General features: G+C 39.6%; 1 protein-coding gene across 1 annotated transcript in view; it reads right to left on the bottom strand.

Annotated features, from left to right (window-relative positions):
- NWD2 (NACHT and WD repeat domain containing 2) overlaps positions 1-16475 on the bottom strand; it is a 205231-nt gene that overhangs the window by 10807 nt on the left and 177949 nt on the right. The window contains exons 4-5 of the mRNA XM_030881012.2: positions 8146-8349; positions 5530-5674 (exon numbers count right to left, since the gene is read on the bottom strand). Of these exons, the coding sequence (XP_030736872.2) occupies positions 5530-5674; positions 8146-8349 (349 nt within the window). The remainder of the gene's footprint in view (positions 1-5529; positions 5675-8145; positions 8350-16475) is intronic.

The following is a 16475-nucleotide window of genomic DNA, read 5'->3' as shown; positions in this document are numbered from 1 at the left end:
TGTGTAGCAGAGTCGTCTCTAGTATAATTTCTCAATTCCTTAATTTCCTATTTGTCTTTTCCTAAACAGCCTGGAGCCCAGAACAATGGGTTCTAAATAAAATGATTTAATTTCCTCCGCAACCTGAGGGAACATAAGCATAAGAAAGAAAGCATACCAAGCTTACGGTTGACACTTAAGTTCCTGTTTGGCTTCCCTCCCAGACTTCAGGAGTTCTAAGAGTGGAGAGCAGGCACGGACTGGGGCCAGGAGAGAATGAGGAAGAGGCCAAGTGATGTATCTAGTCTATTGCTTCCTTCTCAGTCTCTCCTTACAACGTGGTTTCACCATTTTGTTTGAGATGCATTGTACCCCAGACAGATACGTGGAAATAAAAATATAAAAACGGGTTCAAAATATAATTTTGTGCTGATTTTATTTATCCATTATCCATGTCACTGTTAAATACCGTTATATCCATCAGAGCAGGTACAGAAAAATGACTTAATTTGTAGCTTTATTTCTTGTGAGAGAAACCATGTTAGGGCTTACAATACATATGTTTACATAAAAGTAAATAAGCATTCTAAATCATTTGAGGCCCCATAAGAACATTGAAAATTGGATCAGTAGTAATAAAAATATCATTTACGCATGGTTTTAGGGAAGTCAAATAAAAAATAACTAAAATAATTAAACCAATGGAAATGAATTTTAAGGCAAACAGGCTTTTAAAATGGGCTGCCCTCCCTTCCTCCTCTGCCTTTCTGCTTTTCTTCATCCGGTTGGTCTTAATTGAGCATCTACTATGTTCCAGGTACGCTGCTAGTTTCTTAGGATACAATGGTAAGAGAAAATTGAGAATGTTAAAAAAAAAAAAACCCTTATGAAGCTTACAGTCCAGTGGAGGATGGCAGACATGAATCACAGAGTCCCACAAATGTATTATGATTATTTTTAGGCCCATGAAGGTGAATAACATGGTGCCATGAGAGCAAACACACCTGGAGGTCTAACCCACTTGGAGAAGTCAGGGGAGGCTCTCTTAAGGGGGTGACTACTGGGCTGGGATCTGGTGGAAACATGGGGGGAGGGATGGGTCTGGTCGTAACTGAGAACATCTCAATGTGCTGGCCAAAATGCCGACATCGAGCAAAACCGAGAACATAGATGTATTCTCTAGAGTAACTATTAAGGAAGGTGGGAATTTTATTTTAAAATGGTGCCTTTTAGCAGAACTTCTGTGATACTGTTTTTTTCCAGTAATGATAGCAATTGATAAAAATTTGTGACTTAAGTAAAAAAGACATGTGTATAGCCACCAGTGTTGAATGAGCTGTGCCATTCACATCAGTATGTTTTTTGTTTTTTGTTTTTTTTTGCGGTACGCGGGCCTCTCACTGTTGTGGCCTCTCCCGTTGCGGAGCACAGGCTCCGGACGCGCAGGCTCAGCGGCCATGGCTCACGGGCCCAGCTGCTCCGCGGCATGTGGGATCTTCCCGGACTGGGACACGAACGCGTGTCCCTTGCATTGGCAGGCGGACTCTCAATCACTGCGCCACCAGGGAAGCCCTCACATCAGTATGTTTTACAAAGGGTTTTATTCAGGCAAGTTGGTTCAGGAGGCCAGTTAAAGGAGCTTTTGTAACATATATCTACTCTTCTTTTTATAGAAGATTAAGAACTTGTTATAATGTAGACAGGCGAAGATGTAAGAAATCTGGACATTATGAGCTCCCACAGAAAGCAGCCTTTGGCCCATCTCTTTTCCAACCATCTGGGTACAATGCTAGGGGCACACTAGGTTAGCCAGTGCTGTATACCGAGTAACATGAAGAGAAAGGAGGTGATCCACCTGCAGTATCTGTATGTAATGGATGATAATTAGAGATATGTACTGTCACCCCTGACTCCCAGAAAACAGACCAACTGTAACCTGACTTTGTTATCACCTCTATGGAAACAGAGTGCCAATCAGGCGTGTTGATCATAAATGCAACATGAAAAGAGTTACAGACAAATCAAGCTGGTAGAGCCCATCCAAGCTTGACTCAGGGGGATAAAAAGAGGCTGTATGCAAGAATGTCTGGTTGATAAATATCCCTGAATAAATGAGCCATGTGAGACAAAATCAACTCTGTAGAGTTATTTTTAGAAGCAAAGTGCATCCTCAACATTTTGGGGGACTTTTATTAATAACAATTTCTGATATTTATTTGTCAATGAATATTATAAGCTTCCCCCTTACTAGAATAATGTATTTGTTTTCTGTCTTTGCGTTTTCCTTAATATCCTAAAGTTTAACCATCACAGAACCTGATGAAGGTAAAACTAGGGGGAGATTCCCAGCCCTGGCAGCTATCATTCATGAGACATTCAGCTCTCTACTATTCCCAAGACCACTCAGTTGTGGCATTCACAGTAGGGCACTGTTTTGGAGTCTAATTTACTTCTCTTCCTCTCCTGTTATTTAAAAAGATAAAACTGGAAGTGTTGTGAAAAAATACATTCAAATATAAATAGTACACATTTCCAGGTTCTATCTGGTCTGCTTAAAAATATTAAAGTACTATTGTAGCATAAACCCTGACATTTTGGGGGGGGTTTGTTTGTTTGTTTGTAATATGTGTCTGACTTGAGCTTTGATTGCTGATGCATCCACTTCAATGATGGCTGTCTTGAACAAACTCATCAACAACCACACATACAGAGCCAGGCCACCTCCACTCACTGAGGTTCCTTTGTTTTAGAGATCTTGGTTGATTTCAGTAATCACTGAAATTTTGGGCCACTTGTTTTTTTTCTCTTCCTGTGCTTTAAATTCCCGCTCTTATGTTTTAAATTCACCAATAAAGAGTGAGCCCAGGTAAAAGCAAAACCCGATGTCCGCTCGCTCGCGCTCTTTCTCTCTCTCCCTCCCTCCCTCCCTCCCTCCCTCTCTCTCTCTCTCTCTCTCTCTCTCTCTCTCTCTGTGACCTTGCTGTGTGGCCCCAGGTGTGCTGTGTAATTGCCAGCTCCTGTGAGTAATAAGGCTTTATTTTTTCAAACTTTCCTGATGGTGATTGCCAAAGGGTATCTTGCAATCATAGTAAGAAGCACAAGGGTTGGTCCAACCACAACATTGGTTATTGATAGGCTGGAGAGACAGGCACAAAACAAATATACTCTATTCATTTCAAAGAGTTGGCCCTTCTTCAGCAATTTTCATTGTGCAGACATTGTCTTAAAATGAGTTTGGAATGTAAAGTAAATAAAAATTTCATGATCATGCATATCTTTAAGATGTAACCCCAAGTAGAAAATAGTCCTCGTGTAGTAGTTCGTACTACATAGTATGAGATTATTAATCTTCATGTGGCTATCCATGTGGACCATGTTCTTTAGTGTGGAGAAAATTAAGAGAAAGTGTTTGCCGATGAATACTTGAACACTTGAGCTGTCTGACTCTAAGCGAGAGGATACCCTCCCCTAACTGGTGTCTCTTACATCAGGAATAGGAAAGTTTTTGCTCTTGGTGTTTTTTTCCTAATACAGCATATTTTTAAAAACTGGGTAGTTCTGCCCTTGATAAAGATGAAGAACCAGGGCTTCTAAATGGGTCAAACAGATCCCAAAGGAATAAGGATATATGTTAACCTGTATATTCTAAAGATAGTACTTATTCCTGCCAATTTTAGTACTTTTAGGGAGAACTAAAATAAGACCTAATTTTTTGACAGCGTCAGGAGAATGAATTTGTCAAAATTATATATAATTCCTCTGAGCTTGAAATACATGTATATCCAAGGAGAATGATATCAAGTGCTTCTTCGGTTTTCACAAACGTTTTGCTACACCATTCACAAAACCAGTCTGAAAATGCAACTATTGTTGCTTTTTCTTCAATAATTCTTTACTATCAACTCTCAAAATAAATGCTACTTAACTGATTACTTTTACCCAGGCGTGTTTGTCCCCTGGAAACTGTGACTGACATATTTCTTCAGATATGTGGTTTCCTGGGCAATTCCTCAAAATAAAGCCTCTTTTCCACGGCTGAGAAAGGCCCACAAGTGAGTCTCTGCTCGGTAGCTGGGGAGACTTTTATTTTAAGGTTAAATTAGATCCTGCCACTCCCTTACTTCCCAACCTCCGATGGCTTCCCATCTTACCCAGTGATGGAAGAAATTGTCACAGGTATGGGAAGTCATTCTGGCTTACACATGGTTTGGATTGACGTTTATGCTAACTACAACAGCCTGTCTTCTGGCCTGTCAAACATGCATTGTACATCTGATTTAACCACTAAAATCTGATTTAACCATTTAAAAATCAAAACGGAATAACTGTGGCTGAGGCATTCAAAATGGAGCCGGGTGGCCATTGGGATGTGCTTTCAGACATGTTCCTGTATCACTGAGAACTTGAATTCTCTGAGCTGTATCAGACTCAAGGATACAAGGATATTGTCGTTCTTAAAACAATATCTGCTAGCATCTGCCTAGGTCTCAAGGTCTCCCCTTGTACCTGTGCGACCACTTCAGACCCCAACCAATCCTTATTTGACAAGCATCCTGACTTCTTGCCAGCTCCAATGATGATTCTTGATAAATGACTCATGGGACGACTAACTGTAACTTTGTGATTTTTGCCTATATGAACCTCCCCCATTTTGCAGTCAGGTGGAACACAGTTTAAGTACTTCTTAAATCTGTGTCTCTTGGGCTATAGTCCTCAGGCTCAAATAAAATTCTTTTCTATTCCTATTAGAGACTGTTTATTGATTATTTCTGTTGACAGCAGAATGAAACACAAGGTCCTTATTATGGCCTGTGCCCACCTTCTGATCTCATCTCTCCTCCTCCAAGCCTGGCTACCTTTACCTTCTTCCTGCTCCTAGAATTTGCTAAGCACATTCCTGTCTCAGGGACCTTGAACCTGGTAATCCCTCTGCCTGGAATTCTCTATTTTAGATATGGCATTGCCGGCTCTGATTCGTTCTGTCATTTGGCTCGAAAGTCATTTCCTTACCGCCTGCGCCATCTAAATCTGGACCCCCCGCAGCCTTCATCAGTCCCTATTATCCTGTTACTGTGTTTTGTTTTATTCGGAGCACTTATCCTTTCTGAAATGATATTGTTCATTTATCTGATTGCCTATCACTTATCCCCGCTGCCCCCACTAAAAAAGTAAGTTCCAGGAGAGCAGAGACCTTGCCTGCTTTGTCATTGTTGTAGTCCCAGTGCCTGGCATATGGTATGCACTCAATAAGTGTTTGCTGAGTGAATGAATGAGCAGCTCAACTGAGAAACAGTGGCAGAGTCTGGTCTATTATATCCAGCCTCCTCTGTGTTCTTTTAAAGTCACATTTTTGGAGAATTCCTCAAGTTAAGTAAAGGCTTATCTTTGAATAAAAAGAATACCTGCCTCCCCAGGAGGTGGAAACATGTAGAAAAATTAAATTTCATCGGGCAGTAAATACAACTAAATTTGCAGAACCATAAAAGGGAAGCGGCGAATGTATCTATTATTTATCTATTCCTCAGTTTACTGAAGATGCATAAAAATTACCTGAGAACAGGTACCTCTTGGCTTGGCTGTGTTTCATTTTCCTCTTTTCATATAACAGTTTTACAGCAACCTTAAATACCTTCTTGATCTCATCTGATATCTCTTGCCAGGTCTTCTCATTCTCAGCATTGGCAGGGGGCTGCACCTATGGAATTGTAAAAGTGAGATATTGGTCTTAAAATCATCATAGAAGACCCAGTCTTTAAGAGCAAGAGAACTATTGTTATTTGAAAGTCTACTCTTTGCCTTATCATAATAGGTGCCTAACAGTGAGTATCTCATTTCCTCTCCCCAGTACCCTGAAAGTGATGTGAACTTGCCCAGGTGACACAACGGTGTGAATCCAAACAGGATTTGTTTGTCGGGATTTCTTAATATACCATGTATTTGCTGCTTGAGTTTTGATACACATGTCATAACAAAATCATATCTTCACTACCCTCTAAAGAGGAGAGACAGTTAAAGGGAAAGTACTCATGTTACTATTTAATTGTCTTTAGTTGTTTCTTCCTCATTTATTTATTTATTTATTATTATTTTTTTGCTGTACGTGGGCCTCTCACTGTTGTGGCCTCTCCCGTTGCAGAGCACAGGCTCCGGACGCACAGGCTCAGCGGCCATGGCTCACGGGCCCAGCCGCTCTGCGGCATGTGGGATCTTCCCGGACCGGGGCACGAACCCGTGTCTCCTGCACCGGCAGGCGGACTCTCAACCACTGCGCCACCGGGGAAGCCCTCTTCCTCATTTATTTTTATGATCCTTTAGGAAATAAAATAAGAGTACCTACCAAGAAAGTAACATTTATAGAGTCTTGCTGATAATCTTATTCAAGCATTCATTTACTTAACAACAGTTTATGCAGAAATATCATGTGGGGTTTAGAGAATAATTGAAGTTTCCCTAGACGATCATGGAATCAAATGAAGAAGGAACAACTAAAGCCAATTAAATAGTAGTATATGTGTAAGTTTTACAACTTTGTAAAACTGATTTCTTGAGGTATCATGTTTCTTGATATCTGCTTTACCAGCTACTACCTTTACTTCTGGCATATTTACCTAAGAGAATGGTTTGGGGTTTACCCCAATATTCATCTCCATAGTCTTGCAGACAATTACTTTGAAAAATGCATGTGAAGAAGAAGAAGAAAAATCGAGGAATCTGACATGATTTCATTTTGCATGGAGAGCATGCTTTATGCTAAATGTCAGAATGACAAAGACGCAGGGTTCTTTTTTTTTTTTTAACTTTTTATTTTATATTGGAGTATGGACACAGGGTCCTTAAATGAAGAGCTGTTGCTAACCCACGGCTCTTCTCCTCTCAGAGCTGCCTGGGTGCTGAATGTATCAAGGATGTTCTCTTTGGAAGAGGGATAGATAGCTATGCCTTCTTTTAATCTCTAAAATGTCTGTGCAATGAATAGTCCCACCCATTTTCTCTACCTCCTTCATTCAGTTTCGGGGGACACATGATTGATACATTTGGGAACCAAGTTGGAGAAGAGACAATGCTAATGTTTCCATCATATTCATGCATGACTCAACCTCACTGCAAGATTCTACATAAGGCACAAGACTATAAATTAACAATGTATGAAATGTTAAAGGAACATACTGAATTAAAAAACTAGAGACTATAAAAAACAGCTAGGCAGATTTTTAAAAGACCCCCCCCCAAAAAAAATCATTCACAAATTAAAAATATAACTCTTGAACTTGAAAACTCAAGCATGAACAGAGTGGACACAGCTGAAGAAGAAAATTGATGAACTGGATGAAAGATCTAAAATAATTTTCTGGACAGCAGCACAGAAAGATAAGGAAATTGACAACATAAAAGACAATTAAGAGACATGGAGGATACAGGTACAAATTATTATATATAGAATGGATAAACAACAAGGTCCTACTGTAAAGCACAGGGAACTATATTCAATATCTTGTGATGAACCATAATGGAAAAGAAAATGAAAAAGAATGTATGTATATGTATAACTGAATCACACTACTGTCCAGCAGAAATTAACACATTGTAAATCAACTATACTTCAATAAAATTAAAAAAAATAAAAAGCAAAAGTTAAACAAATTTAAAAAAGAGATGTGGAGAATAGACTGAGGCAATCTATTGTACATCTAATTAAAGACCACAAAGGAAAGAACAAAAGGAATAGAGCAGGGACATTATTTGATGAGATGATGGCTGAGAAATTTCCAAAACTGACAGAATGCATGAATTCACAAATGTAGGAAGCACAACATACACCAGTCAGAATATATATAGACACGTTATAGCGAAATGAGAAAAATCAAATATTTTCAGATAAACAGAATTTATCACTAATAGACCTCTATTAATGGAACTTCTAAGAGATATACTTCATGAAGAAGGAAAAGACCCCAGCAGGAAAGTCTGAGATGCCAAAAAAGAAAGGTGGATTAAAAATTAGAAGATTTCTTAGCTTTGGATTTAGTTGTTAAAAGGAAATTTAGGGTCCAGGGCAGAATAATTTTCTGTCTACTGTGCCTTTTCTGTGGCGAAAACTACCCCTGGGTGACATAAACTGTTTAAAGTCATGGAGAGAGACATACTTCGGAGAGAAAGATAGCTTACTGCATTTTTATTGCTTTTCAGCATTTCCGATTTGGGTCTGAGGTAATAAGCTGCTGGCACCGCGTTCTCGTCCCGACAGTACCACTCTTCCAGTAACTTGGTCTCCAGCTTCGCCTCTATGGCAGCATCCAAAATCATTTCAAACTCTGACGCTTCAACTTCTCCAGGGATTCGGATGTTCCCATATTTTTCACCTAACAGTCCCTGTGTATCACCGAGAAAGTTCAGTTTAGTGTATCACCAAGAAAGTCCATTTCAGTATTCATATCATATGGCCACTCAATAAATATTAATAAATAGATAAGAAGATACTTTGTTCTATCCATTGTCTCTTGTAATCACACTGGATACGTTTTCACATGGATTATTTCATAAGTAAAATTAGTCCATTTATATCGTAGTATAATAAATTCACATACTGAGATTGCATATCATATTAGACAAATCAAAAATACAGAATTTTGTAGCAAAGAAAATTTCCCAAAGTTTACGTAACCTAACAAAGGTTGTCTATTTTGAAATTTTGTTTGTTTGTTTGTAACAAAGAAAAATGACATGCTGGACTCTATGAAATATCAAACATGTAAACTCACAAACAAAAAAAAAATTGCCTTGTATAGAGTTTATAGTCTGATTCTAAGCCCCAGATTTACACAGCTACAAGTGAAAGAAGTATGAGATCGCTGAATGTGATGTCACTATAAATCACATAAAGTTTCCACTGGTAACTGGAAAAAATTCAAAATATAAACAAGGTATCATTTTCTCCCTATTGAACTGGCAAAGGAAAACACATGCTCAGTGTCATGTGGACATGTGAGAAAATACCTCTATACAGCTGATGGTTGTGTAAATCGATCCAATATTTCTCTGAAGGGCAGTCTGGCGATATGTACTAAAAGACTTAACATACATGAGTTTTGGCAATTTTTCTTCTGGAAATCTGTCCTTAGAAAATAATTAAGGATGTACAAAATGACTTAGCATATTTATGCTGAGGCTGTTTGAACAGAAAAGGGTTAAACCTAAGTGTCCAGCAAGTGGGAACATTTAAATACATTTATATATATTTTGGTACCTCTATTCAAAGGATGTGCCAAATTATGTTTTAGAACTGTATTGATGCAGAAGGATGTTTATAATATACTGTTAAGTGAAAAGGTAAGTTACAAAACAGTACATATAAGATGAATTCAATGTTGTATATATATCTTATATATATATGAGAGAGATCGTATATATTTGTAGACATAAACATACACATAGAGATTTTATAAGAATACACAGCAAGTTTACTCATGGCTATCTTTCGGTGGATGGTTTTGAATTTACTTTGGTTGTTTTATGAATTTATTGCTTTTTTATTAAAACTGTTTTTTGCAATACATATGTATTATTTTGTAGTGAGATAACCAACAGGTATTTAAAATTTTTAAACCCGATGATGCTGTCTATCCTCGTTTGTGGAGCAACATTTTCAAGGCTCCTCTAAGTGTTTGCTTAAGCCCATGTTCTAAAAATGTGGTCCTCAGACCAGCAGCATCTGTGTTACCTGGGAATTTGTTAGGCTTGCAAGTTCTCAGGCCCATCCCCAGACCTTCTGAATCAGAAACTCTGGTCATAGGACTGAGGAATCTCTGTTTTAGTAAGCTCTCCTGGTGCCTGAACCACTGACTTAAGCTAACAAAAATATTAGCTCATATAGCAGGTGGTATTTCAATTAATCTTCCATGTCTTATCTAGTAGAAACAAGGAAGGAACATACAGAACTCTAACAAAGATCTATACTATCCAAGGCAAGTTGGTCTGCTTTATAGTATCCATGGGAAGATTTCTATTTAACTTGTGGGCATCTTCATCCTTTCCTCCTGTTGACTAGCACCTTTACCATAAACTTCCAGCCTTGTGTATCCGTTGGAAGGAGAATTGTGGTTTGGCTTCCTTAGGGGCATTTCTTACTACCTCTGCAACCCACAGTGTTCTTTTCATCTCACATAGTCAGGTGAGGGAATAAAAGTCCTGGGTAGACCTGTTTCCAAAATAAATTCGTGACCTAAACAAGATGGTAAGCCCCATGAAGGCAGAGGCCAGAACTGTTTATTCCTAGCATATAGAAAATATTAAAAAACATATTTGTTGAATAAATGAATGAACCAAGACAGAGAAAGAAATCCTTAGTGTTTGTACTATTCTTATTTGAAACTTCTTCTTATATTCAGAGATAATATTTCAGATCTCCGCAGGTAGAGTAACAATTTGGGAAAGTACCAGTTTTGTCAGCAACCTTCACTTCAGCCCTAAATGCCAATTAAGAGCACTTTTATTGTATTTTTATTTTTTAAACATTTATTTATTTAGTTATTGGCCGCATTGGGTCTTCTTTGCTGTGTGCAGGCTTTCTCTCTAGTTGCGGCGAGCGGGGCCTACTCTTCGTTGCAGTGCACAGGCTTCTCATTGCAGTGGCTTCTCTTGTTGCGGAGCACGGGCTTCAGTAGTTGTGGTGCGTGGGCTCAGTAGTTGTGGCTCGCGGGTTCTAGAGCGCAGGCTCAGTAGTTGTGGCTCATGAGCTTAGTTGCTCCGTGGCATGTGGGATCTTCCCAGACCAGGGCTCAAAGCCGTGCCCCCTGCGTTGGCAGGCGGATTCTCAACCACTGCACTACCACGGCAGTCCTAGAGCACGTTTATTTTAATCTGCATTTGTTTTGGGCTATTCTTGACAACAGGCTGTATGCAACAAAAATAATATTATTTAGAGTTGTTTTTCACTTAACAATTCCTTTTCTAAAATCTCTCATGTTAAACTTGGGTAAATGAGCAGACATGCCCTCTTACTCTACCACAGATACAGAGGGAGATGATCTTTTTAAGGGCAGGCAGCTTGGTGACTATCCTATTCATCTTGGCTAACTCTGGATAAGGATAGTCAGCACCCTCAGTCAGAAATATCTCTCATGGGGACTTCCCTGGTGGCGCAGTGGTTAAGAATCTGCCTGCCAGTGCAGGGGACTTGGGTTCGATCCCTGGTCCAGGAAGACCCCACATGCCATGGAGCAACTAAGCCCATGTGCCACAACTACTGAGCCTGCACTCTGGAGCCCAAGAGCCACAACTACTGAACCCGTGTGCCACAACTACTGAAGCCTGCACGCTCTAGGGCCCGTGCTCCACAACAAGAGAAGCCACCGCAATGAGAAGCCCGAGCACCTCAGTGAAGAGTAGCCCCCGCTCGCCGCAACTAGAGAAAGCCCGCGTGCAGCAACGAAGACCCAACACAGTCAAAAAATAAAATTAAAAAATAAAATTAAAATTAAAAAGAAAAATCTGTCATGAAGAGTGAGGTTTTAGTACTGGGAAGAATTATCCAGCAAACCTACCTGGGCAGGGAAGGGACTAAGTAGACTTCTAAGCAGTAGAAGTTGGACTTTTTGGAGGAATCCCCAAAGGCAAACAGTGGAGTTTGGCCACTGGGTGAAGGACTTGGTGAACAGGCAAAACATTAAATATGGGATTTAGTAATTGACAATTCTTCGTCGACAGCCAGTGAAGCCCAGGAATATGATGGACCCAGCAACCAAGATCCAGGGCAACACCAGTTGTATTTCAGGCATGAAGTGGGAAAGAGGACAAAATAGCGACTAGTGAAACAAGGTCATGTCCCAGGAAAGGACCATCATCTCTGTATTAGCAATTTACTGTTGGTTCTCCGTCTTTGCTTTGCTCTAAATAAAGCTGGTCTCAGAGTCTAGGGCAGGATCAAATTTACGGATCAGTTTCTGAAATGTGCTTCATGATGACATGCACCTGGATCACCCAGGGTGTTTATTAAAATATAAGCTACAAGATCCCTTCTCTGACCGAAGGACCACAGTGCTTGGGGAGCCCAGGAATCTGGGTTTTAAAATGCGGTTACAAATGAATCTAGAATTTGCTATGGGCAATGCATATGTGGTCTCATGAGTAATGGTTAGCAAGCACCAAAGGGACAGGACAGAGAACACAGCAGATCATTACAAAAAATCGAAGACTCTTTAAAAATAATTATTTGAGTTGACAGCTGACACCAAATACTAGAATTATTTCATCAGTATAGTAAGGCAAAATGTTCCTTAGAGTAGAGATTATTAAAGAAGAAAAAATATCCTCATCCAATTCAAATAACAAATTATATTGAGCGCCTACTGTATAAAAAGCAATACAGAACTTCAGAAAAGTAATAATGTGAGATAGGCTTAAAGTTACTTATTGGATTGTTCTCCCCAAGCCTTCTCCTTCTCTCTGTTGATTCTTCCTTTGGGTGGAATGCTTATAACTCACGAAGCAGTTACTTTCCAGGAGTCCAAAATAGGATTCTGTCTCAATCTTACCTTGCTATTTGAGAAATAGCAGAGAGAGTAACAGCAAAAGGGAAATTTGCTACCACATTTTTCAGGAAGACTTTTTTTGGGGTTCTATGTGTCTACAGTTATAAGGTAACACACAAGGCATGGCTGTATCTGCCAGGGCTGGCAACAGTCAATTCAGTTGCAAAGTCCAGCTCCTATGGTCAGTGGCTCAGAGCAGGGGTAGAGATGCAGGACCAAGTCTAAAACGCTAGCAGTAAAAGTGGAGGTGGCAAGATGGAGGTCCAGTCTTGGTTTTCTAATCAGACTATTCCTTAGCCCTGGAGCCATGGGGAGTATGCGAGCCTAGGGCAGCTACAGAAGCTATGTATAAGAAAGCATTCTTTTCTGTTCACTGTCGTAGAATATTCACTCCCATAACTGAAGAAGAATCAGATTTTCTACATCCTTCTGACCCCAGTATTCAAGAAGATCATTTTTTTTTTTTTTTTTTTTTTGCTTGGTTAAAACAGCTTTGCCAGTTTCTGGAGAAACTTGATGGAGAGTTGAGGGACTATATTTGGTTTTGCATTGAGGTCCATGTTTATTAGTTATACCATTGATCAGTCTGCTTGTGTGACCCTGTATGGAAGAAATGCATGTGGCTGAAATAATTTTCAACTTTTCATTGAATTGTTTACTCATGCTGTCAATACACGTATGAACATAAACATATGGGATTTCTCTTGTCTGTAGAAATCTATCATTGCCTCTCCCACCCACCTAAGTAAAAACACATTTAATTTGGCCCATCCTGAAACACTGAAGATATACAATAGTAGTCAGGCAAGAAGCAACAATCCAACTGAGTACTCAAATACAATCTTGGAGTTAAGCCCAAATGGTTGAAAAGTCTAAGAAAAATTTCTACTGTTTTTAACAGTAGTGTCCGTGTATAAAATTCTGGCATATGAAATACTTCCAGATGCTTTGGAACTAGATAGAGGTGGTGGTTGCATAGTGTTGTTAATGTACTAATGCCACTGAATTGTTCACTTTATAGAGCTTAATTTTATGCTATATGAATTTCACCTCAATTTTTTAAAAAAGAAATACTTTCTGAACTATTGATTTCCTTATAACTGAGAACTTAAATGTAAAAGGACTCTCTACTCTTTGTATCATCCTTTCCTTCTTTATAGATACATCTGATACATCTGAGCCACTGATACAGATACATCTAAGCCACTGCTTTCAAAGGCTTAGAGATAACATTATGTTTCCCCTCAATTGATTTTCCTTCCCCACTGCAAACACTGATTCTTTCCCCTGCCCTCCACTGCCCCCAGCCCCCAGCTCTTTATGTGCAATTAGTTCTGCCTGGGCTTGCAATTGAGAATCTTTGGGGTCTGAGTCTGATGCTAATGCAGTTTTTCTTGCAGCAAACAGAGCGGAGAGGTTGATGTATTCTCGATGGTGTTGGTGATCTCAGTAAGTCTTTGCTTTTACTCTGTTGTGAGATATCAGGAAAGACAGGTGAGGGCAGTCTTTCTGGGGTTATGGAGGCTAGGCTTCATTGGCAGGTGGGCAAGTGCACCCTGGACTGCTGTTGATGAGCCATCACTCATGGGGAAGCTGGAAGGGAGAGACTCTATCACCCTCCCCGCCCCACCACTGGTGCTATAACAAGCTGAAGCACATACTCTGTAAAGGCCCTGTTCCCTCCCACCCAGTCACTAATACAAGGCAGGTGGAACTATTCCTTCCTTTCTATAAGCTTCTCTTTTATTTATTAAAATAAAATCCACACTCATATATACAATTTTCTCTTGTACATGATCTCATTTAATGTTCACAAGTCTGTGAAATAGGGAGAGTTGCAGAAGAGAACACCAAAGCTCACAGACCTCACCTGGCTTGCCCAGACCACTTCTCTAAGAAGACATGGAAATACTAGCACTTGAATATGGGGCTTTCAAAAACCTCATTCTTTCTACTTCATCAAGTTATTGTGCTATGCTCCCTCCTGAGGTGCCTGCAGACGGCTTACTTGTGATGTCTCTGCTAGCCAGTGCCCCTGGCCGGGCCACCATGCATGTCTGTGCAAGCTGTGTGCTGCATACTTCCGGAAGGCACTGTTCACGAGGACTGTTCAGTGTTATGGCCCTGGGTGTTGTCATTCTTTTCATCTGACATTGGGTGGAGAGACAAAGATGGTTGTGATGTATTCCCTGGAGCTCACAGCCAACCTTTACAGTCAGTGCTCTGTTGCAGAGTAGGACCAATTAAACCATTCCGAGAGTCAGCTGAATCTGCTTCACATACTTAGTGTTATCTTCTCAATGTTTTTCCACCATTCCGAGAGTCAGCTGAACCTGCTTCACATACTTAGTGTTATTTTCTCAATGTTTTTCCAAAGTCAAGAAACATCTTCACAACTGATTTAAAAATTTTTTAAGTATAAAATGTCAGCTTTCACACCTGTAAACGGAGATAATATTTTACCCTTGTGTATTTATCTGGTCACACATCTACTCTGGTTTCTTGTGAGGATCAAATAGTTACTCTAGGTGAAAACACTCTGTGAAATGTAAAGCACTTGGCAATATAAGCGGGGTAAGGTATCACTACTTTACTTAAACATAGTTTATGGAGAAACATACATACTCAGCACACTCAAGCATACATACATGTAATAGAAATAAATACTGAGAAGTACAGCTGGATGGATAGAGAAGGGAAACATCTCTTGACTGAAGAAAGAGAAACAAGATAGAAAGCAGGAAAGAATGGGTAAATGGTTGTTTACAGGTGGTAGGAAGGTGAGACTATGTGGTGAGATAAGAACAAACTCCACCACTTTCCAGGGTGGAGATAAAAAGGCTTAAACGAATTAACCTGGGTTCACTGAGTTAGCGGCCTAGAAGAGCAACAGAGGCGTGGAGTTAACCTTTACAGGGAACACAGGCAAGGCTTCAGGGGGAGCTGACAACCCACACATAAAATAGAAATGTTAAAAAATGAAGCAATTTGTATTATTATTGGTGTGTTAATAACCAGGTTTGAGCTGTTTAAATTCAACTCTTCTGAAAAAGATTAGCATTACTATGGACTACAAGTGTCCTCCCAAATTCATATGTTGAAGACCTAACCCCCCATGTGAATGAGATAGGGCCTTTAAGGAGGTGATTAAGGTTAAGTGAAGTCATGAGGGTGGAGCCTTAATCCAGTAGAACTGGTGCCCTTATAAGAGGAGGAAGGGAGACCAGAGCCCCTTTCGCCAAACAAGAGCACAGACAGAAGGCAGCTGTCTTCAAGCCAAGAAGAGCGTCCTCACCGCAACCAGACCATGCTGGCACCTTGATCTCGGAATTCCAAACTCCAGAACTGTGAGAAAATAAGTTTATGTTGTTTAAGCCACCCATTCTATGGCATTTTGTTATGGCAGCCTGAGCTGATTAGTACAAGCATAAAGATGAACAAAATGAAGTGGTTTTTGTTAACATAAGATCTGGCATCTTTGGTAATTCATCCTAAAGTGTACTGAGGGGGTAAAGTCATAGATTAAGTGACTTACTAGTTTCATTTACTGTACAACAGGGTAAGTTAATGCTTCTATCTAGCTTCTTTGAGAGTCTCAGCTCATATAAATGATAATTTTACCATTTTTCTTAAAACTGATATTCATGGTTTAACTGTGGCTGTTAAATTTACATGCTAAAACCCACTGCTGAATTTAACTGATATCAATAATATTATATCAATGACATTTACTTATATCAATAGTAATTCTGCTACCTTTCACTTACTGCAATGTGCTTTTCTCTGTAACAAAGTTTCATTACCTGGAAAATACTGAGCACAGCTATTATTCTGTGAAAGAATTTCAATCTAAAATGGAACCAGAGGATATAAAATGTAAAATCTCACACGTGTGTCCTTGGGAAAACAAATCTTAAGGACTGAGAAACTGTTTTCTTGTAAAAGCCTGATTGACAGAAAACTGATAAT

Source organism: Globicephala melas, chromosome 5 (genome assembly GCF_963455315.2).
Source record: "Globicephala melas chromosome 5, mGloMel1.2, whole genome shotgun sequence".
Lineage (NCBI taxonomy): Eukaryota > Metazoa > Chordata > Mammalia > Artiodactyla > Delphinidae > Globicephala > Globicephala melas.
Note: the sequence above shows the minus strand (reverse complement) of the source record. Positions and strands in the feature narration are given on the sequence as shown.